This window comes from Agelaius phoeniceus, chromosome 16 (genome assembly GCF_051311805.1).
Source record: "Agelaius phoeniceus isolate bAgePho1 chromosome 16, bAgePho1.hap1, whole genome shotgun sequence".
Lineage (NCBI taxonomy): Eukaryota > Metazoa > Chordata > Aves > Passeriformes > Icteridae > Agelaius > Agelaius phoeniceus.
In genome coordinates, this window is record NC_135280.1 from 6,788,212 (window position 1) to 6,811,667 (window position 23,456).

At 42.5% G+C, this 23,456-nt stretch overlaps 1 protein-coding gene across 1 annotated transcript; it reads right to left on the reverse strand.

The window, feature by feature from the left end:
- Positions 1–1,668: 1,668 nt before the first annotated feature.
- NPTX2 (neuronal pentraxin 2) lies at positions 1,669–11,743 on the reverse strand. The gene is made up of 5 exons (XM_054643646.2): positions 11,158–11,743; positions 9,563–9,779; positions 6,171–6,415; positions 4,522–4,701; positions 1,669–3,319 (listed from the first exon to the last, which is right to left on the reverse strand). The coding sequence occupies exons 1-5, from the start codon at positions 11,608–11,610 to the stop codon at positions 3,092–3,094; spliced, it is 1,323 nt and encodes a 440-aa protein (XP_054499621.2). The 5' UTR covers positions 11,611–11,743; the 3' UTR covers positions 1,669–3,091.
- Between the last annotated feature and the right edge of the window lie 11,713 nt (positions 11,744–23,456).

Consider the following 23,456-nt stretch of genomic DNA (forward strand, 5'->3'; position numbering starts at 1 on the left):
TCCACACTATCTTTATTTTCTTATACTCTATCCCCCTACAGGTAGAGCTTTGCTGGTCTTCTCTGCATTTCTGAGACCTAAACCAGCATTTCAGGGAGCAAGTGCAGCTCAGCCAAAAGCCACCTGGATGCAGGAGTTGTTCTCCCATGTGTGCAGGGGATCCCAGAGGCAGAGGTGATCCTGCTCCCCTCACCTACAGCCAGCAGCTGTGCACCTGGAGCCATCAAGATGACTCAAAACACATGAGGTGACTGTGGCCAGGCACATAGGCAAACCACTTGTCTGTGAAGAAATTAGACTGGATTTAAACACACCAAATGCTCAACTTGCTGTCAGCCAGCAGCCAGGGCAGCAGGGATGCACAGAGAGGATGGTGCAGAACAGAGACTGAGGAGCACTCCCAGCCAAGCAGGCACCTGCAGCCCTGGCCACTCACAGGTCCCAGCACCTTGGCTTGCTGGGATCACTGATATTGCTTTTAGGAGCCCCAGCTCTGCCTGCTTTTAAATAAAAACACATTTTCTAGAAATCTGCACTAGTACGTGTTCCAAGTGCTGCCACTCTTTCCATAAGTTATTACTTCTGTGCATTCAGAGCAGTTTGGGATCTGAAGGTTGTGCTGTCAGCTCCACACTCCATAAACAATATGGATGCTGGAATGTGGTAATATTTACTCCTGTTTTGCCATCTGCTTATATATTCATATAAAACATGTGACTCCCAGGATGTGGAGCAGCAGAATAACAGATAAAGGTACAATAGTCAACACATCTTTTCTTCTTAATGAAAAAGCACTATTGCACAAAAGAAAGAATAATATGTATGTGTGTAAATACATGTATAGGTATTAAAAAATAATGAAATATTTACCTTTGGCTTTTCCTGAAGAGTCAGTGTCCACAAAAACCCCAACAAACCAAAACCTTCCCCCAAAATCCCTCCCATCTGAATTATTTAATAACTAAAAACCAACCCAACCCAACAAAGTACAGCCCCCACCATTAACACCTTCCCATGGGGGTGGGGCTCCTTACTCAGGTGCATGTGGCTAAAGGCTGTGAGTGTTTAAATAACTCTGAATAAAGAGCAAGGTGGCCAAGAGATGTGTAAGGCCCTCCCTCACCCAAGCACTGAACTCAAACACTGGTGGTGGTATTCAATAAAATCAATAAAGCAGCAGATCCCACCACCCACACGGGCTCCAGGACGGTTTCACTGTTGCCCCTCTTAAGAAAAGGGTGAAATATGTAAAACCCCACAGCTCAGCCCCTCCAGCCTCTTTTGAAAAAACAGATAAATAAAGGTGCATTGACTGCAGGGCTGATGCCTCTTCTGGGCACCAGCCCATGGGAGATGAGAATTTTGCACTTTTCCTCACCTCACAACACAAATTCTTTTGACATGAAGTGAGTTTTGTGTTTGTTTTTTCCTTGGGGCAGGGAAAGCACTGCTGTAGGCTGAGGATGGAGGGTGTGGGTGTTTATTTTAAAGCCAATCATGACAGGAACACTTGATGCATTTAAGAAATAAATTTGACACATTTAGGGAATAAAGAAAACTTCTTACAAGACTGTCCTTCTACCAGTATAGAGAGACAGTGGGTGAACTCACAGAAGCTATGAAAGAGAATATTCAGTGTCTTGTGTGGCTATAAAAGAATTAAGAGACTCATTTTACAGTGCATTTTAATTAAAAGTTCATTATAAGAATTTTCTTTTAAGAACAGCATACTACATATTCATGGAAATATGTAACTTTACCCTACAAATGGGACTGTCACCATATTATTCTTACAATTCAAACATATGAAAAATAAAATATGATATTTAGCTTTATAAATTCCCCCTCCCCCCCTTTAAATCCTTTTTCTTTTAAATAACAAAAGTATTAACTCTTTCCCAGTACAGTGCATTTGCTATCTGCGAGCCACAAACCAAGAATTCACATCAACGCCAAGGAAACAGCAACATTGTTTGCAAAATATTGAGAGAAAATGATAAAAAAATAGAGTAGTCAGCCCAGTGCTTACAGAAGAGACAGTCAACAAGAATTGAAAAAGCAGCACATTTTCATATTACATAGGACCATTATAATAACATATAAACCAGTGCAGAAGACTTTTATGCTGGAAAAATAGATACCAACTCTCAGCAAGCAGAAACTGAACTTTGGCACTTGCTCATAAAAAGGCCTTTCAAAGCAAAACAAAATGGAAATTCACTTAATCACAGCTTGTATATTTAAAAAAATAAAGACATTGACTGAAGCAAGAGAAACAATAGAGAAAAGTGTACAAGCCAGGTCACTAGGAATTCAGGACATTCAGCCTACAGAAAATACAAGTACAATCTTTGATCCACCCACCTATGCTGGGATCCTGGCTAGCAAAGGACAGGCTTTGGGACAGAACCTCACCTGAAGCACCCCTGCCCCAATGGAGCTGTGCTGATTCAACAGCCCTTTCCCCAAATTGAACTGGTACAATGTGTCTCCAATACGTCACCGCTTGATCATAAAATAAGGATTTTTAATCTGCAAATTAAGAAGCAAAAGCCTTGCACTCAGACAGTGGCTGTTCTGCCCTACCCATAGCTGCACCATAACCACTGCAGTGTAAGGATTAAGTGATTTTTATTTTAAAAAAGGGCTAAAAAAAGAATGGCTTTATTTTGAAGAGGAGACAATAGACTGGAAGGAAGGGTTCACATTTAGTCTGTTACTCCTGGTGCTGTCAGCACTGCACATTCTCAGGAACATGAGAGTGAAGTGTGCACACTGTTCTCCCTCCCTGCAGAAGAGCTGATGGTCTAAGCTCAGGCCCAACCAAAAGGGTTCTGCAGGCCAAAGCACATTTTTGGATCAGGCCATAAGAAAGCAAGGGCTGCTCTGGTCAAGAAGTGCTCCTTTCATAGCCAGGCTCAATGCCCCAAACTAGCAGCTATCTTTGCATTGAGGCAGTTTACTCAGTTTTTTTTTTTTTTATTCTATCAAGAAGTTAAGACTGGGGAAGGGCAAGGAGAAAAATAAGTGCTTTAGATTGCACAGAAGATTGTCCTACTAAAGGGGGCACTTGGATGGGGAGTGATCACAGCTACAAGTCAAGCAGACGCTCCTCACACGTCTCCACAGGCCATTTAGTAGCACCTCCAAACACATCCACGTTGTTATCTACCCAGGGGATGATGTTGCCAGGCATGTTGATGGAGCAGTTGGCAATATTCATGATGTCTTCAGCTCTTAAGACCCTGTCCCATATATTGAACTGGCTCATCTCCCCAACAAAGGCTTGAGTTGCATCAAATCTTCCTCCTACTGTGTCCTTTAGGCACATGAGAGTTAGGATTAGATGAAGAAAACACCAAAATAACCTTTTCAAACTTGACGTTCCTCCCCACCCAGCCCCACTGCTAGAGAGGGGTGCAGAGTTTGGTCACAGAGGTGAACAAATTCGAGTTTTCACAAGGGCTACATGGAACAAGGCATTCAGTGACAAGCTCCAACCTGAATTGTGGCACAGCAGCTGAGGGCAAACAGTGGTGACTGCAAAACACCACAAAAAGGCTGCACAGAACCAACCTTGCCCTGGAGCAGCAGAGCAGGAAGGCAGCTTTAAACTTTGAGGCTCATTTGAGAGCCACTGTGCAAGCTTAGCACAGGAGAACTCCAGCAAGAGCTGCAGGGATGGGTAAGGTGGCCCTGAAAGCTTTATGGCCATGGATTAAACCATAAGTGCAGCCCTTGCCCAATTGTCTGCAGGCACTGGGAGATGTGAGCTTTGGATCCAAATACCCAGGCCTTGTCTGGTCTAAATGAGTGATTCAAACTGCCACTGCATGAGCCTAGAAGTGTTTTCTTGCTCTACTCACTACCCAAGGACAGAAATCACTCATTTTTGAGTGAATCCAGTCATTCCACTGACTTGGAACTGATAGCAGAGGACAGAAGCCAGCACAGTGCAGGCAGAGATAAAGGAAAGCTGCAGACACTCAGCAGTGAGTTCTGCAGAGTGCACCAGGATACTGAACTTGCCATTCTGTCATTTCTGCCATGGATAAGTATCTACTAAAATCAATATACACACACAACTAATTTTTCATTGCTCCAACTGTGAACCTGGGAATCCTGAAGAAAGGCTATTTCCTGCTACTTGTTACAATATTTGCTTTTTTTAGTAAATGTATGATGTAAGTAGGGAAATAATGTGAAGCCAGGAGCCACACAATTCATGACTTATGAGATGTTAACTAGAAAGGCAAGATCCTCTCTAGATTCAAAATCCTCTGGGTTTTTTTTCAATATTCTAAAATTACTTATTCTTAACCCCAACATGAATATTCTGAATATTTAATAAGTGAAACAAATATACCAATGTGTGATTTCATTATTTGTTGCCTTCTTCCAGTCTTTCTGATGCAGTGTATACAACAGGACCAAGTGTTTAACAGAGAAATTCTCACAGCTCTTGTTTGTTTGGGAAGTTTTGATTTTGTTTAACCCTGGAACACCCTGTCATTCACTCACCTGCTCCTGACCCAGGATCAAGACACCTCCAGGTTTAATTGGATGCCAAGGAGCAAGATTCTCCCCAGTGCCAAGCTTCTCTCCATCCTGAAAAGCTTCCCACATTCCATCTCTGGTTGTCCATGTTATGCAGATATGATGCCATTTTCCATCACTGATGAAGAGAGGGAGCTGAGCAACCTACAAACACCAGAAAAATGCATGTAGCAACCCAAATTTAGCAGTTCAAGCCCAACAAGTAAAGAGGAACAGTATTTACTGTGTCCTCAAAAGCAAAAGCTTTATAGAGGCAAGAGTTAGCCCACATCCTGCTTTGTAGGATTCCACAGAATCATAAAATTATTTATGTTGGAACATCCCTCCAAGATCACCCAGCACTGCCAAGGCCACATCTACACCTGCAGGGATGGTGACTCCACCCCTGCCCTGTGCAGCCTGTTCCAGTGCTTTGCCACCCTCTCAGGGAAAAAGTTTCTCCTCATATCCAATTAGAACCTCCCCTGGCACAACCTGGGGCCATTTCCTCTTTTTCTGTTGCCTGTTACTTGGGAGAAGAGACCAACCCCCATCCTGCACATTCATCTGTGGCATTTGTTGTTAAATCTCGGTGCTTAGTGAGATTCCATCCAGTGCTCATGTTAAGTTCCTCTCAAAATCTGGGGTTTGCCAGCACCATCTGCACTAACAACTTGAACAAATGGATCTGTCTGCTACCAGGAAAACTTGTGGGAACTGCTCCCTAGGCTCACAAGAAGGAGGAATTCTGCTCCTTTAGGAGTCTGATCTGAAAACCTTCTCAGGTCAACATCAAGGCACAAGTGCAGTGGGCTATGGAGCAGCTGTGATGTGGAAGAAATAAAAGCCTCACAGAATATTGATATTACAGACATAAGGAGACTCAAGTTTGCTTCTCTTCCACAAACCATTAAAAATAATTGGTTATTGATCTGGGAGGATGATAGGACTGTTAAAAGTCCATAATGAGCCACAAGATGAACCACCTGAGTTGTGTAGCAAACACCTGATCCCTCAGAGAGCAGTGAGCTACCAGGAAACCTAACTGAAGGTGGGGAGAAAGGATACTGGTTATACTGGTTTAATGACAAGTTTCAATGTTTTCTTCAAGCTTGTCAGAAACCATCAATGGTATGAAGCAGCTGTATCTGAAGTCTGAAAAATTGTATTTAAACTGATGTTCAGTCACTGAGCATAACAAAACCAGACCATTATGTGGAGAGCCTTTTGCTTTCTGTCTTCTGCAAAAGAAGAACTCATTTAACATTTGTAACTTCTACAATTAGAAAGATAGAGATACTGCAACTGGCTTAGAACTCACAGGTCTTACAATGCTGTGGCTTCAAATTTTGCTTGTGTTTCATAAAACAAAAAACAAAAAACCCAAGAAGCCAAGACCTGCTTGTAACTTCAGACAACATAAGTGTGTGCACATGTAATGTAAAGTTGCTCGGTCTCAACACACAAATATCTGAACAATTTAACTTCTGTTTCAAGTGCTTTTATGGACTTGCAATCAGCAAGTGGACAGCAGAGAAGCAGACAGCAGCACCTCAAAGGCTTCTCTCAGAGGGAGGGAAGGGGTCAGGCCCTGTTCTGGTTACACTGAGAACAAAGAGCTCATCAAATCTCACCTTATCATTAATTAGCAGTTCAATTGGATTATTCCCCCATTCTATGAGGACAATCTCATTGGCTTGCCCAGGAACAGCATATGAGAATGGAGTGCCAATGCCAGGAGAAGCACTTGACCTCAGCCACAAGCACACAGTGAAAGCATAGAGCTCTGGCAGGGTCTTCTTGATCTTGCCATACAGGTAATTGGTGCGGAGAGGCAGGGAGACCTTGAACTCATCAGGTGACTTAAATGCACTGGTACCTAGAATCAGATGGAGGAGAAAAACCTTAACAGGGAGCAAAACAAGGCATTGATCATTCAGGCTAAGACACAATTGATATTGAGAATTTCTGGCTTTTATCACTTTAGAGATACAGGAAAAAGAAGTATATTGAAGTAGTGTTTACTGAATGTTGATTTTGCTGCACACAAAAATGCAAATAGGTTTTATCCACATTGTGATGATTATTTTGTTTATTTCTGCTCATTTAGAGCAAAAGAATAGATGGTAGACAATCTCCTTCATTGCCTAGTTCATGGCTGGAGGCCTCCCTGTTTCAAACAATTCAAACTGGTTGAAGACATTTACTGTCAGTACAATGGATTCTCTGCTATGCTCATTATTAAAGCACCACAGTGCTTCACAACCAGGATTTCTTCCCTGCTCCTGCTACACAAGCAGTATCTCTGTGTTAAGATCTCAGGCTAACACACATTAACACATTTTGAGCAGCAAATCTGAAATAAGACTACACTGACATAGTCCAGAAAGTAGCTACATTCAGCAGAACTGATTTCTGCCCCATCAACTGAACAGGACAAGATCTGAAAAGTTCAAAGCGATCTGAATTAAAAATGCAATATCAAGCTATGAACTATAGGAAGATTAGCCACTTGATTTACTATAAAAGCAGAAATTATTATTTAGCTTTTTCTAAAAAAGTGGTAAAAACCAGTGAGATATTTTAGACATGCTTACAAAATTGAGAACCCTAAAGACCAAAACTTTATGAAGTTGCAATACTCTGTATCATACAGTTGATTTAGATGCTCATAAGTAATTTTCTAGCAGTATTAAGAAATAAATCCCACATTGTGCCACAAATTGAACCCCACAGTTCTGTAGTAAGGTCACCCTCAACTTTTTAGCAGCCTGTTCTTCTGAGTCTCCCTCATTTCCTTTGCTCACATTCCTGAAACAAATTCAATCCTCTTGCCAAACTTCACACTCCAGTCCAAATGAAAAGCTGTTGTCACAAAAGATTGTCACAATTCTCATATGCATTTCTTAAATCATTGGCTTTCTCTCATTTCCCCTTCTCAAAAGCAACTGAAGTGTTTTGGCTGCATTTTTCACAGAATGAGGGGGTGGGAGAAGAAAAAGCTTCTCTTTGGCTTGAATCTGTCATGAGGAACCTTAGAGACCTGAAATGTTCTGAATGGTAAGCAAATAAACACCAGGGTCTTAGGGATAATCCTGAACAGCCTCCATTAGGCTGCTACAACCAATCTCCCATGGGGAAAACAGAAACATCCCTCTTGAAAAGAGCAATCATTTTTGGGCTAGATGGGCATAAATATTGTTAATCCCTTTCAGAGATAGGGAAAATCAGTTTAGATGTAATAAATGATCTGTTTGTTCCTCCAGCAAAGCTGGGAGTCACACTGAAGTCCAGGCACCACTATTTGCAGGATTAAACCTCCTGCTTTTTCTACTGCATCCTCTTCTGCTGTCAATGGAGACAACCACTGAAAAAATTAACAGAAAACTTTGGGGACCACAACAGCTGTAGAAGTTTAAACTCTTCTGCCCCACTGGTAACTAAAGCAGCTGTCCCAACTACAGATAAAATCCAAGGCTTACAGTGTTAGCTCATAAAGTTGTTTTTTTCCCCTCTATTTAGTCTCAGGGCAATGAGGAGCTAATGACACTTTAGTTAGTTGTAGAGAAGAATTGCTAAACAATACTGCATTTTAAATAAAAGCACAACAGAAATACTATTTTCAAATGAGACCAGATCAATTATTGTCTGTATTTAAAATACAAAAAAAAAGTTCTTTCATGATTATTACCCTCACTTTGATTTGACAGAGGAACCAGAACAGCTAAGCTGTACAGTAATAGCAAATTACACAAGTAAAAGAAAGGCTGTATCTTGGTTCTTGTCCCAAATTCTTCACTTCCCCAGAGACTTAAGACAGCCCTCAGCTCCCCACACAAAAAAAATAAAGGTGGGAACAGGTTATTTTTAGCCTAGCTGAATTACACATTCTTGTTCTCCCACCACTCTCTCCTTCTGATATGAGTCACATCTTTCAGAGACAAGGACTGTCTATACTTGACTCATAAGACATTAACAGGCCACTAATTCTCCATAACTTTAGTTGCAGGTTGGGCTTTATCTTGGGTCTCAGGAAATACTAAAAGACAGAGCCAGTAGAAAATCATCTTCCTCCTTCTCTTCTCCCCTCCTTCACTCTTTTGAGAAGAATAGATACAGTATTACACACAAGTCCATTAGGCTGCATTTCTAAACTCATGAGATATGCACGTTTGCACCATTTGGAAGGCTTGTCCATTAAGCTGCTTTTAAGCAGAGAGTTATTCACCTTGGAAAATCACTTAAGGATTGGGCAGGGAGATCTACTGCAACTCCAGCCCTCTGCAGTCCACTCTGTGCATGTATACAGTCAATACAGAAAGAGTTCTGTGCTTACAGACATTTTTAATTCAAATAAACAGATTCCACTCAAGCAGAGAGGTCTCAGTAATAATTAAGGCAAGAATCAGAATGAATGACTAGGATTATGAGAGTATCCCCAGTGGGCCATGTGTAATCTACTGTAAACTCTGAAGGCTGTAAGCTTAGAATAGAGCATAATTCAGGTAGCTGCAGTTACCCAAAGTCATAACCAGTAACAAAAGGAAAGGGCACCATCAGTACTTCCAAAGCAGCAGGAAACAAAGCTGGTCTAAAATGCCATTCATTACATCAAAGGTAGTTGTGCTAATTAAATTTAGCCCATATGACTCCCAGTCCAAATAAAGGCAGCTCTACTCAGATGTATGCTTGACATTATGTAGCTATTTACACCCATGCCATACTTATTCCTATCTCCACTTGCCTCCTTACAGATCTTTCCATCCCACAAACACTAAGAGCTTCATCCTAGCCACCCACACACCCCAAATTAAGAGACAGGAAGCCAAAGCCAGGCAACTGCCTGTCAAGCAAGAAGCCTGAGATAAAAGAAAAGGGAGAATCCAAGTATTTGCACTGTCACCTACTATTTAGTCCAGTACCTCAGTGCCTTTCCCTCAAGGCTCACATTTAGTCTACTGCTCTGGAAGGAAGGAGTGAACAAAATTAATCAGGATGGAGAAGCACTTTGATTCCAAGCAATTACCTTTCTCCAGTTCAGACACTCTTTCTAGCAATGCATTCAGGGCCGTCTCTGTCTTCTGCCGGTGGGCTGAGGTCTCGTTGTGCAGCAGAGATTTCTCATCCTCCAGCTCGGCCACCTTGCTGAGGAGCTGCCGCTCCAGGTCCCCGAGCCGGCGCTGCAGCATCTCCCGCAGGTCACCGGGCAGCGCTGCGTACGACACGTTGGCTCGGAGCTGGTGCTTCGGGGCAAAACAAGAGGGGAAACATTGTCATTCCTGACACAGAAACTGGGCAATGCAGGCATGCTCCCGGCTCAAAGCGGGGAAGTAAGATCATGGAGCTCTCCAGCGAGTATAGAAAAGGTATTGCTTTTTAGCATTTGTCATGGTCAGTGCTTGTATCAGCACTATAGCTAAAAAGGTCCTGAAAGTAAAGGGCACTTTTGTTAGTGGCTTCTAGCACTTAATATGAAAGAGTTTTCATACATTTAAGTTCAATAAAATCAATGTAGGGAGCAGGTTTGATGTAATTCTGTTAGTACAGATACATGTGGCATATTGGTCAATTTTTGCTTTACTTACTGTTAGTGACATGGCCAATGTAAGTAAACAGAAAAACTATCACTTCATTTTAGATTAAAAATTAAGCTACTTTGAAAGCAGATTTGCCACAGTAAGACATTCCTTAAATCAATCTAAGTACTAACAAGTGAAAGTATTCTTATTTGAACTGAAAAAAGAGGCACCTCACACTCTCAAACAGCACTCGTATCTTTAACGATACTAAAGAAACAACATTTCCACCTACCATGTTATTCTAGAGGAGTTTCTCTTCTACAACGCTAAAAAGAATGCTTCAGAAAGACAGCAATAGTGGTAAAAGGAGGGAATGAATACTATCAGCTCATTCAAAACTGCACTTGCAAAGCAGCACTCACAGAACAGCCTTTCGGAAGTTACTCGCCATCCTCACATCAGCACTGACTGGAGGACAGCAGGAACACGCATGTGAGGCTTTCGGGGTGTGAAAAGCAAAACACCAGCACAAATCCTGTGAGAATCCTCTCTACGAGACATTTGCATGAGCAGCACTCAAACCATGGGCACTGTCCAAGGGCTCATGGAAATCACTTATCGGTGGGCTTGGACCAAATGCCCTTTCTGTTCAGGGGCGCACAGAGTCGGGTTCTTTTCATTCTGTGTCAGCCCTGAGTGCATCATCTTATCTGCACCATCTGCCCAACACAATCTCCTCATTACCACTGCTCTGTTCAGCACCATATGCCGAGGTCTTACTGCCCAAGACGTCAGCTTTGTACCTCAAACCACATGAAGTCACATCCCCAGAAAGGGAGATTTACACATTATTAATACAGAAACTAAGCTGGTGACAAGCCGGGAAACCATAATCTCCCCCCACGCATTGGGAGCACACATTCAAGAGCAGCCCCTTAGGTATTTACTATTAAAGAGAGGAGATAAATAACCACAAGACCACGACAAGCCAAACCGAGCCTCTCGCCCGCGGGCTGGGCCAGTTTGGATCCATCTCCAGAGGGATTTAGGGCACCACTCGTGCCCGAAGTGCCCGCTGGACGTGAAGCGGCTCCGGCCCTACCTCCAGGCTCTCCAGGCGGTCCTTCAGGGTCTGCATGGTGCGGCTCAGCTGCTCGATGACCAGCGCCGGGTCCCGCGGCAGGTCGCCCATCGTGTCCTTGCCCTTGCCCACCTCGTTCTTCCACGTCCCCGCGGCGGACTTGCCGTCGGCACCCTCGCAGCGGCTCAGCTTCCCGGTGAGCTCCCGGATGGCCTCCCGCTGGCTCCCGATGGTCTCCTTCTGCTGCAGGACGGTCTCCCGCAGCTGCAGCACCGTGGCTTTCAGCTCCTCCTCGGGGGGCAGCGCGCCGCCCTGCATGGGCACGGGGGGCAGCGGGCAGCCCGCGCCGGCGGCGTCCAGCGGCAGCGAGGTGCACACGAAGCGGCTGCCCGGCGGGCTCTCCTGCTCCGCGGCCGGCGACCCCCGCCCGCCCGCAGCTACGGCGAGCAGGAGCCCGGTGGCCACGAGCAGCATCCCGGCTGGCGAGCGGAGCGCCCGCTCGGCGGGGCGGCCGGGGCCGAGCCGCGGTGCCAGGAGCGGGTCCCGCCGCCCCGTCCGGTCCGTCCCGTCCCGCTCCCCTCACGCCGGTCCCACGCCCGCCGCCGGCCGCGGCTTTTATGGACAGCGAGGGCGCGGGGGGCGGGGCCCGACTCGCGCCGCGCGCGTTGGTTGGCTGCGAGCTGTGTGACGTCAGCCGGGCCGGGGCCGGGCGGGCGCGGGGTCGGGAGCGCTCCCGGAGCGGGACCCGCGGCGGGGCCGCTCCATCGCCCGTCCCCAGCTGACGCTCCCGCCGTGTGTCTGTGACACCCCTTGGCCCTTGCCCCTTGTCCCTTGTCCCCGCAGCACGCTCCGCGATAATCCGCGCTCGGCTCCGTCCACCTCTGTGCTCCCTGTCGAACCCGCTCCGCCTTGTCTGGTACTGAGCGGGTCGGGAGCGGACCCAGCGCCTCGGGGTGATCCGAGCAGTGCGGAGCAAAGGGACTGTCCCTGTCCCTGTCCCTTCCCCCCGGCAGCCCGGGGCCGGCCTGGAGCGGCTCTTTGAGCTACAGGATAATGCCGTCAGAAAAACGGGAGCGGTTCAAGCTGTGCATCACTATTCACATTGATTAAGGAGGGGAAAGAGACACGGACATCTTACTCATTAGAGAACCATAATTCTATTCTTGGACCATAAGACCACTGTGGTTTCAGCTATATTGTTTGTGGCATCCAATGTTTTTAATGTTCATCCTCTTATTCAGTTACTTTAAATGTATAACCTGTGAAGCTTTTATGTTTTCCAAGTGGCATAAAAACACTGAACAGTTCTTACAAACTTCTTGTGGATATGCAATAGAAACTCATACTCGACTGGAAAAACTGAGAAACAATTTCCTTATGCATCAGCAGAGGCTGCTCTTAGGACTCCCTAATCTTTGAGTAGAACTTCAGATTTTTAGAAAGTTGGTATATGGAGATGAAAGACATTTTACTATAGGATAAGTAGCTCCTACTAGGAAATACATACCTTTTAAAATAAAAAATAATAAGAATAAAGAATATGCAATTGAAAATAATTTTAGCTTTTTTTTTTTTTCAATCAGCACGAGAATTGCTTTGTAACATAAGGAATCAACAAGTTTCCAGGAGTGTGTACCAACCACAGGGACAGTTAAATCTGGTGGTTTCATGGAGTCCAGTTTGTTTGTTCAAGCCTTCTAGCAATGCCCTGTTCAGAGTCACAGAGTCAAAGGCACTGCTCAGCCACATGGCTGAGATGCAGCTCCCATTGCTCATTCAGGGGAGAGCACACCGGGGGCACGCAGAGTTCAAAATGCAACCAAAGCTCCGATTTCTGTCTGAGCTCCCTTTGTCTGGAAACCTGGTCTCAGGAGACTGTGCTGCTTCCTGGATGAATGAAATGTACCCACTCGAGTGCAGAGGCTCTGACTAAAGCCTGGGCAGACATTTAACTCCCATCAGAATCAACAGCACATCCTGGCTTCAGTGTCTTCATCACCTGGCTCATTAAAATTCTGGGTGCTGCAGTGAGGAGCACCATGCAAGCACACCAGGAACATCTCACCTGTCAACATGGGGGCTTTCCAGTCCACACAGGTCAAGGAAATATTAAAGCTTACACAGAATAATGTACCAGAATTATTGCTCTGCATGTAAGATTAATCAGTCCCATCTGTATTGCATTTCAGCTCATTTCTCCCAGATTTCACGTGAAGCGGTATGAAAAAAGTAATAAAATAATTGTAAAATGTTGGATTTAGCCTGTAGAAAAACAGTAGTCAATTTCTTTTATACAGCTTGATTCTACCCTTTATAATATTAATTATGATGGCATCCTGGGCAAATAACCTCACATTACTTCAAAATAAACTTCAAACTCCTGATTTTGATTTTAAAACCCACTTTACAATTCAGAGCTGATCCCAAACAGGTTTTGACTGAATGCATGACAGTGATAAAGGCTTTGCATCCTTTTAAATTCAGGCAATGTATAGCTTGAAGGTTTTGCTTAATTATAGATAGATTTTTGTCAAGATCTCTTATTCAGACAAGCTGAGGAGTTAACACAAGCAGCAGCGAGCAATAAACATCTGACTTTCTGAGTTCTGTAAGGTATATGATGGTAAATTGCTCATGACAACAAAAGTATTGTCCTTTATTACTCTACTGTTTCTTCTTGACAGGGGAGGTCAGTAAAACAGGAAAGAATCCCAATAAAGACACTCAGAAATGTCAGTTACCACACAACGGGGTATAAATGTGGAGGACACATGGAAAGACAGGTATTATCCCTGGTGCTTCTTAATATCCTTAATATTTTGCTAGGGTGCTTCAGTGCTTTCAGAATAAAGGGAGGTGATTGCCCTGCCCTGCTCTGGTGTGGCCTCACCTCCAGTCCTGTGTGCATTTTTGGACACCACAATCTAAAAAAGACATGAAACTAATAGAGAGTGTCCAAAGGAGGCCTGGAGGATGGGGAAGGGCCTGCAGGGGAGGTTGTATGAGAAACTGCTGAGCAGCCTTGCTCTGTTCAGCCTGGGGAAGCCTCGGGGGATGCCTCAGTGCGGTCTCCAGCACCCCCCGAGGGCAGCTCCAACCTCTGCTCCCTGTGGCCAGGGACAGGACCCAAGGCAATGGCTGGAGCAGGATCGGGGAGGGGCAGGCTGGATGTCAGGAAAAACATTTCCCCCAGAGGGTGTTTGGCACCAGAACAGGGCAATGGTCACAGCAGCAGCCTGGCAGAGCTCAAGGAGCATTTGCACAAAGCTCTGAGGGCCAGGTGGGGTTGAGGGGACTCTGAGGGCCGTCCTGTGCAGGGCCAGGAGCTGGACTTCAACCACCCCTGGGGTCCTTTCCAGCCCAGGAGATTCTATGACTCTATGAACCCAAAAAACATTAATTACCCCACTTTACCCTACTTGCAGATTCTAAGACCTAAATTTAACACAGGTAATAATTTATTGAAACACTTCTTGTGACTGTAGGCAGTGTTTTTTTCATGTTGAAGGCCATATAAATCTTCATTCTGAGAGACTGGCATGCAGCAGTACATTATCATAAATAATAAATCATTAAAATTCCGAGAAAGTCTATCATTTTTACATCAATACATCAGATACTGAAGCATAAGCTAGCTGAATAGTTGATCACTCGATATATTTTAAAATAAAAATGGGGTTTTTTCCTTATGACCAAAATGATCAGTTCATAGGCACTGTGATGATATTTCACTGTAGGATAAAAGTGGATTGGGTTAGAGGGGGAAGCACAGAGAGCACAGGCACCTTACAGTTGCATTTGAGAGGTTTTTGAAACTTCTGGCTCTGTGGCTGTCAGGCAGCCTAGTGTGTCAGCAGCCCACAGAATGGATTTTTAATTTTTAATTTAACTTTGACAGTTTCTATTGCCTTCAAAAGGGCTTTATTCTCTTTGGAAGCAGCTCTTGTATGCTAGCTGCTCTTTGTCTTTGATGCCTAACTGGAGTGTCTAACAGCAGAACTTCAGTGTCTGTGTAAAATGCACTGGGATTCTCAATAATATAAAGGGTTTGTGTTTAGGATGGAAGGTCTGGAATTCAGGGCATCTGACACAGATCTTTGTTAACACACATCTGTCTGGCCACTGTCACTAACACAATTTTGCAAAAACTTCTGAATAAATTAGGAGACTGTGCCTCCTTTTTAAGGTGTAGCTTAAGCACATGAAAGGCAGTGTCCAAGTGACTTTAGATGAAAGATTGTCTTTTTTTTTTTTTTTTTTGATACTTCAGGTGTTTTCCACTCATTATTATCCAGATATCTTCTGTGAATTATTCACCTAAAATATCTGAAAGGCCTGACTTAAGCTAGACCTACAGATACAGGTTTAGGTCCTTTTTATAGGTGACTTAGAAATTCAGCTCTTACTGTAATGGGAGTTAAGCATTTAACTGGCCAAAGAAATTTTCAAAAGTGCCAGCTCTCCAGTTTTGCAAATTTCTCTACATCTCCTTGGCATTTCTCAGGTTATAAACTCACACCAGGCAAAATTTGTCTATTCCTGTATGTCTGTGCATCACAATGGGACTCAATGCTTATTATTTGTATCAGAGCAGTGTTTATATCAGCTAGGTTATATTAATTTATTTATTCCATTTTTCTTTCTAAGAAAATGCCACTTGGGCTGCCATTTGCATCTTCCAAAAGGTGAAAAACTAAATATTTCATTTGTGTAATTCCTTAAGTATGTATCACTGTCAAAATGTATCAATCCACTTCTTCCACCACAAGTTTAGCTATTTATTCTATTACCTATACTACTGTTCACCAGCAATGAAGCCTGAAATTATGCAGTTTTTTCTGTAATTTCTTAATTTGTTTGCTGAAACAATCAGATATGATCTGACTCTGCATTTATTCTTTAATATTTGCTTCTCACTGCATAAAAGTCCCCCAGCTACTGATTAGAGGTGTGCCACAAAAGTGAACTCCAACATTTTTAAGCATGTTCCCAGAAACTTGGTACCTGGCAAATGTTAGTACCAGGAAATGTAGGAGGAAGAGAGGCAATTAACCAGTTACAGGAAAAGATATGAAACTCTGGTTTGCCTGGAGAAATTAAAAGTCACAGCATCCAGGAGTATTGCAGCATGAGGATTTTTTCAACACACTTTAGGAGTTCTTTATATTCCCATTTTACAGTGTTTTTATATATAAAATAGAATATCAGAAGAAACAACTATTAAGAGACATTCTCCCTTTTTCTTTCCATATTCTAGGCTGGTCTGTGAAAATCATAAATGAAAAATGTATTTCCTTCTAAGCCAACGGGATTTTTTCCATTGATCTGAATAAATTCAGGATTTCTCTAGATCAGTTAAATGACACATCACTTTTCTGAGAATCATTAATTTGTATGATCTTCCTCCTAGCAGAAGGACAACAAAACTCACAGAAAAAAAACGAACTTTGTCAGAGAGCTTCACTGCAGGAACTTTCAAAGCACATCAGGTACTTAGAAGAGAGCTTAGAGCCTCCAGCACTCCCACCTGCTGCTGGTGGCTGAAGGCCAGGACAGGAGCCTTCACAAGCTGCCTGTCACCCTGACACTGCTCAGCAGCCAGCACGACAGCAGGGCAGCCTCTGCAGCACCTATTCCCTTCCTGTACCCTGCAGACATTTAGCCCAAAATGTCAGGTTTAGCAGCACATCTGAGAAGTGGAATAGGTTACTTATGGGGACAGCAAACCCTGAGAGCTTCACTTTTATTACTTGGTTGTTATTAATGCACATCTCCTTGAAATTGTGTGAATTTTGTCCAACTCCAAGAGCCAGACAAACCACAGAATTCGGCTAAAGTCTGCATACATACAAACTATATTGCAATGTATCAAATGCTTTTACATGTTCAGATCTGGATATTTTTTGCTCACTTTTCTTTTCAAAATTCCAAGTCCAGTTAGATCTGGTGTTTTTGAAGAGTGAGAGGCCACTGTGAAAAGCCCTCATATCACACTTGTTTGTGTGGCACATGAGAGCATTTCCTCTCTGCAGACTCCATTAGCACCACTTCCCACATGGAATATTGCTCTCAGAGCAGGAGCTGGAACTATTCACTCCCTTGCAGGTGTCTCAGTGCCTCCTGTTACACCTCCAAATACTGCAGAGTGGATAATTATTACAGCCCATGCTTTGGGGGGTTTCTAGAGGCAATAGCTTAAGGCAGTCCTTTGAAATCTTTCCAGTTCTGCAAACTTTAAAGTCCAGTAGCAGGTGAATGGTTTCCCTGTAGCTGGCTGGGAAATTGTGTCCCCAGACCAATCACTGTCACTGTGTTGTTAGAGATGTCTTTTTTCTTTCCATTACACGGTTATATAAAACAAAAATATATGTTTGTACCAGTCATTCATACCTCTACATGTGTGTGCAAGATGCTCACACACACTCACAGACATAGGGTACACTAACTGTATTTTTTAATACAGAAATACACCCTTGGACTTAGAGCTAGAATCCACAGAATAGAATGTAATGTACCCACCTTGTGACAAAGGAAGAGAGAAAAAAATACAAGAGATCAGAAATCCAGGACAAAAGGCAGAACATCTTTCTGTGCCTTTCCATTACAGAACGTTACTATAGAAGTAGCCCAGCCTTTCGTGTGGGTGATTTTGTTTCTCAGTTCTGCCAGGAGCAGAGTGATAACCTTGAGCTCTCCCACCAGGGATTTCCCCTCCCCACTCCCTATTTCTGTCCCTTGCTCTGTGACTGACAATTAGAAATGCTATTATGTCATGACCCTCATGACACGTGAAATGCCAAAGCACCAGGTGTTCTGAGATGATGTTAAGTCACCTCAATAGGTTTCATTTCAAGTTCTAATGAGTGTGACAAAGTAATGATACATGGAGAAGATCCAAAAAGTTCTGGTAGGCTGAGGGGAAAAAAAAAAAAGTCATTTGTCTGTGGAGGTAGTTTTTGCAAGAAACTAGAATGTGCACAGATGGAAGAAGACTGACACAGGAAGATTACAAAATAGAGGTTATATAACTTCAGCAAAGGATGCTGCACCGTGCTTCAGACTAAACACCTGGGGCCAGATTTGATAGTGAATCTGGAAATTAATTCATTTACAGCAGATAAAGTGAGATTGTGAAGATCTGGGGCTTCAAGAGCAGCTCCACTATTGACCTGTGAGGGGTATTTCATCCCCTGGCTCGGGAAAGGTTATTTGCACTCAGAGGTACTTGAGTGTGAGAAGAGTTAACCAGCCAAAAAAATTGTACATTTTTATTGTCACTGATGCATTTACCTGTCACTGTACTAACTCTATTTTGCAAGGCTGCAATCATATTTTAAGTGAAGTAGATCTTAATAATGTTATTTGATTTTAATGCTCATAACAGATTTACCTTTCCCCTCCTGCCACTTGCCCAGCTCCATTTTGGTTTAATCTGTTATTTTTCATCATTTGAGGTGACAAGACCTTTGGAGAAGTGATTGGCCATTTTCTGTGTGTTTTACAGTACTCAACTAACTCCCCACTGACATTAAATACAAGTACTGAGTACTGTAATGATGTTATTCCTATCTACCTTTCTATTATCTAATATCTAAATTCACTGGTAATTTTACATTTAATTGGTTTTCACAGTATCTTTTACACAAGATGCATCAGGAAATGATGTCACAAACTAAATTTCTTTCTTTGCAGACCAATGGGTATTCATTAGAAAACATACACTGAAATAGTAATAATGCAGTGTTAAAATTTTCAGTCCTTTGCATTTAAGTGCTTAGCAACATTTCAGGTATCATTAACTGAATGGCATTAAATTAATTCATTTGTGAAACAGAGCCCACTCCAATGTTTTCGTTCTCTAAGGCATGTCAAAATTTTTCAGTTGCAAATTACATAGATTAAATTTTCAAATAAAGTGGAAAATATATTGCCTATAAAACCTTAATCTTCAGCCTGTGAAAAATATTGTGGACTATGAAAGAGCAGGTTCTGCATTCTGGCTGTGCCTTAGCCAGTCTGAACAAAGGTCTAATGAGTCTCTGAACAGTGTGAAAAAAACCACTGGCTGTCTGACTAGCCGACTGTAGGGCAGGAAAAAATCCTATTTGTCCAGGTTTGATTGAAACTTAACTGTCAGTGCCCACACAAACCAGAAAAATAGGATTAAAGGCCAAAGAGATATTAACAGTGGAAATGTTGTACCTCTGCTTTGACAGATGATTTTTGCACTTCACAGGTTTAGCTAAAGATCATTTTCTCAGCAGTTCTTATAAAGCTAAAGCCCTTCTAAATGAAATTATTAAAAAGAACTGAGGATTAGTGAAATCTAAGCTCTCATAAAATTATTCAAAATGTAAGTGGTAACGAGATGCAAAGATAAAGTAGAGTACTTACATTTCAAAATAATGAGATGTCTGTACATCAAAAATCCAGTCAGGTTGTACAATGCTAAGGACCTTAGTCAGCTATTTTTTCCTAACTCTGAAAATCATTAATCATACACCAAAATGTTTTTTATTTGTGACTATGGGAATACAGTAATATTTCATAGACTGTGAAAATTGTAAGGATAAAAGTGAGAGAATCACCTTAGCTTGTAACATGACTTCACCCAGATACCTTCCAAAACTTATGACTGAAAGTCATTCAGCACACAGGAGCTGATGTACAGTTCTGTTTTAGTCTGGACCAATGGCAAATAACTCAGCCACTGAGCCACCACAGCCAAATAAGCCAAGGAATTTCTTTTCCGTTGTTTGATCTGATAACAGGCTTAGTGTCAGAGCTGCTCAAGGAAATGCTGCAAATCCAGAAGTGCAAGTTCAAATCTGATGCTGGGTATTGTGCCAAAGCCCAGGCTCAGTCAGAGCACTGGTAAAAGAGTAGGAGGCTGTTTGAGCTGGGAAGTCAAAGGCACCAGGCACAGCAGTGTTACAGATGGGTCTGGCTTGATCTCCCATCACCATGCTGTGGAGAGATGAGTGAGATTCTTAAAACCAGGAGATTCTGGAATCTCATCCCCAATTTATGCATAAATGAAAAACATAATTTTTTCTGCAAAATAATATTTACTAATTTGCATCCACATTTAATTTGTAGTGTTGTTGTGTTATGCTTACACAAAACTGTATATGAATGAATGCCCCTGAAGGGAATATTCTAAAAACAAAGGGAGAAGTAAAGGGAATATTTTAAAAACTTTGTCTGACTCAATTTTCATTGTGCAAGCCCCACTCAGAATTGTGCTTTATAAAACACTGCTTTGGGCTCAGTCACCAGACCTGGTCTCCATTTGCCAAGCTACAATGCAACAGTGATCAAACCAATTGCTGGGAAAACTAAAGATCTTCTCATGATTAAAAATCTAACTATTGTTAGAGGTTGTAATATTTCTGTTATGTTCAAGTGTGGAATAACTTATCAGTAATTGATTTTTTTTCTTTTTTCCCTGAAGGGATTTAATACAAGCTCTGAATGCCTGGGATCTATAAAGACACAGTAAAACCAAATGAGAACAAGTGGAAGCACGGCTGTGGAAAAGGCAGAGTGCTTGTGTGAATGAGGTTCATTACAAATCAGATTTACTCCACAATTTCCCTCCAGTTTCAGTAAAGGTAAAACTTGCATGAAAATACCATTGCTGACTGCAGCTCTGGGACTCTTCAATAAAAGGATTGATCCTTGTAGTAAGTGGGAGCTGGATACAAAGGAGTGCTGAGCAGCAACCAGAGGGCTCCAGATTATGACAAGCAGATTATCCCACTAAGAACCACTTAAAAAGCAACCACCATCCAGACCTTTTATCTACACCAAAGGCCTCTGTGCCTTAGAAGGTTGGGCAGATTTTAGAAGACATTTAGTAACATAGAGGAAATATTACAGATGAAATTTCAGTGTGTACCCTCACATCAACTCTGTTCTCCTGAGGCATAGCTTTCATTATTGCAGGTGTTTGTTTTCTATTTGTTCAAAAATCATGGATAGGGCCGCATAGGATACTTAAGCCCAGAGGCACTGTGTAAAATGGGAGGTGCATTTATCTCTGGACTGGACTCATTCAAGGCAGGGAGCACTCAGGTGAGCACAGGCCCCTGAGTTAGCCTGTCACAGTCACCAGCTCCAGGGCAGAGCTGCCTCCTAAGGCCAGTCAGCAATCCTTGTGCCCAAATGAAAACCATGGCTAATGCCTCTTGGTGAGAGCTCATGAAAGGTTTATTTACCTACTGCTGTTCATTCAGAAGCACTATAACTCAATATACTATACACAGTTCTCAGCAGATGTTTAATGAACCTAAACACACAACCTAAGGAAGGCAGGGTAGCTCCAAGCTCAGCTGGGCTAGAGAAAAGGTCCCTGATTTATCTGAAGCTAGCCTGGAGTATCTGAAAGCTTTTGTTGAGAGAAGTTTAAAAATTCAAGCACTACTTAAAAATCAAACATGAGAGAATGATTTTGGAATACTCCACTTTGCAGAACACAAGCTGATGTATCCAAGGTGCATCACTGAGCTGTCAGAACGTTCCATACTCATAGCAGAGTTAATTAATCCACTGGGTGCCATTAATGCAGCTGCTGAGGGGGGTGCTCCTGGCAGCTCACACAGCACCCTGCACAGCCAGTGTGGGGTACCCAGTCCCATTTTAACAGGGGGTGCTGCTATTTGAAGGCCATTATAAAGCACATCAAGGGGACATATATTTGCACATGAGCTTTCTGGAGAACAGTTCTCCATGTGTGGCTGATGTCCTTTCATGCTTCCATTAATTTGTTAACTCTTCTACACACAAGTCTTATACAGAATTCATGCTCTGCATGTGATTTCTTTCTTCCTGACCACTCACTGGTGTCATGCAGTATCAGTTATCTGCCCACTCTCCTCATCCCCCCTGACTTATTCATTTTTAGAATTTTCCCCCATGTTTTTAGCATTGCAAGTTGGACACCTCAAACTCAATTCTTCAAAGATATGTTTCTTGTTGATGGGACAAAATTTACAATACCAAATCTTCCATGTGGATGCTGTATCTTATGGAGACCATTGCTGTGCTAATAATGGTTATGCCATGATTTTTTTGGTGGACATTACCATTTATAAATGTGTAGGATATTTCTGGAAAGCAAATGCATGAGGCACCAACATGGCTGAAATAAGTTCAACTCAACATTCAAACACACTTTTGTTTATAGTCAATTTAGCTGCACAGGATATTTCTGAAGCAGTAAAGTTTCTTTATAGTGAAGTCACTACATTTAACTTCAAATCACCTAAAATTTTAATTATTTTTCTTCTTTAAGGTATATTTCAATAATCCAGCCAGTCCTAGTAGGTCCCTGGTAAAAATTGCATCAATAACACCTCTGAGTGCTATGCCTGAATAAGCTGCAAGCATATCAAGGCATTGCTTCCTGTGGCTTTTGTAATATATTATGCACATAGGTGAAAGTGGCAGAGTTTTTAGCCTCAGTGGTGAAGCCTCAAGGGGGCAGTTATGGTATAACTACATGGTTTCAACCAGATGGAATCCTTTGGGCTAAAAGATGAAAAAATTCACAATTTATTCCAAGAATTATTTCTCAAGTCCGTTGCTGCAGGGTTTGAGTGGATCCTGGAAACCATTATCTGAAGCAGAAGTAAAGGGCCACAAATAAGATTTATTAAGGAGTCCTTCTTTCAATGTAAAATTACATTTTGCCAATTTTAATTAAAACTCCTCCTTCAAGAAATCCAGCTAAGGAGGGAGATTCAGGACACCAGATACTTGTTGCTGTCAAAAATCAGATTTGCAAGTGAAGAAATTAAAATTTTTGAAAAAAGAAGGAATGTATGTCATTGATGGTGGACCAGATCCTTTTATCACCTACACTCGTATCAGGGTGAGAAATTTTCCTTTGTCACCAGCTTTATAGGAGTTCTGAAGAAGCTCAAAGTGAAACTATGAATAACACACAAAATTCCATTGTAAAAATACATCTGTCTTTGCCTAAAACACTCCTGTGATTCCACACCATTTGCAGAATTTTGTTGGTTGAATTTAACTGTACATGGTATCTCCTGACATAAGAAAGCATTTGGGTTTGCTGCTTTGGGCTTCAGTAAACACTGCTCCACTGACTTTTTCCATCAAACAGTTCACTCACCTTGCTCTCCAAAATGAAAGGGTGGTTTTATTTGGGTTGGTTTGGTCTGCAGAGATAAGTCATCAGGTTCTTATACCCCTGTGAGTAAAACTGAAGTTCTCTATTGTCAACAAGAAGGTGATTAGGGCTTTGAGCATAGAGATAAGCTTATTACAGCAGGAATCTGTTCCCAGTAATGGTT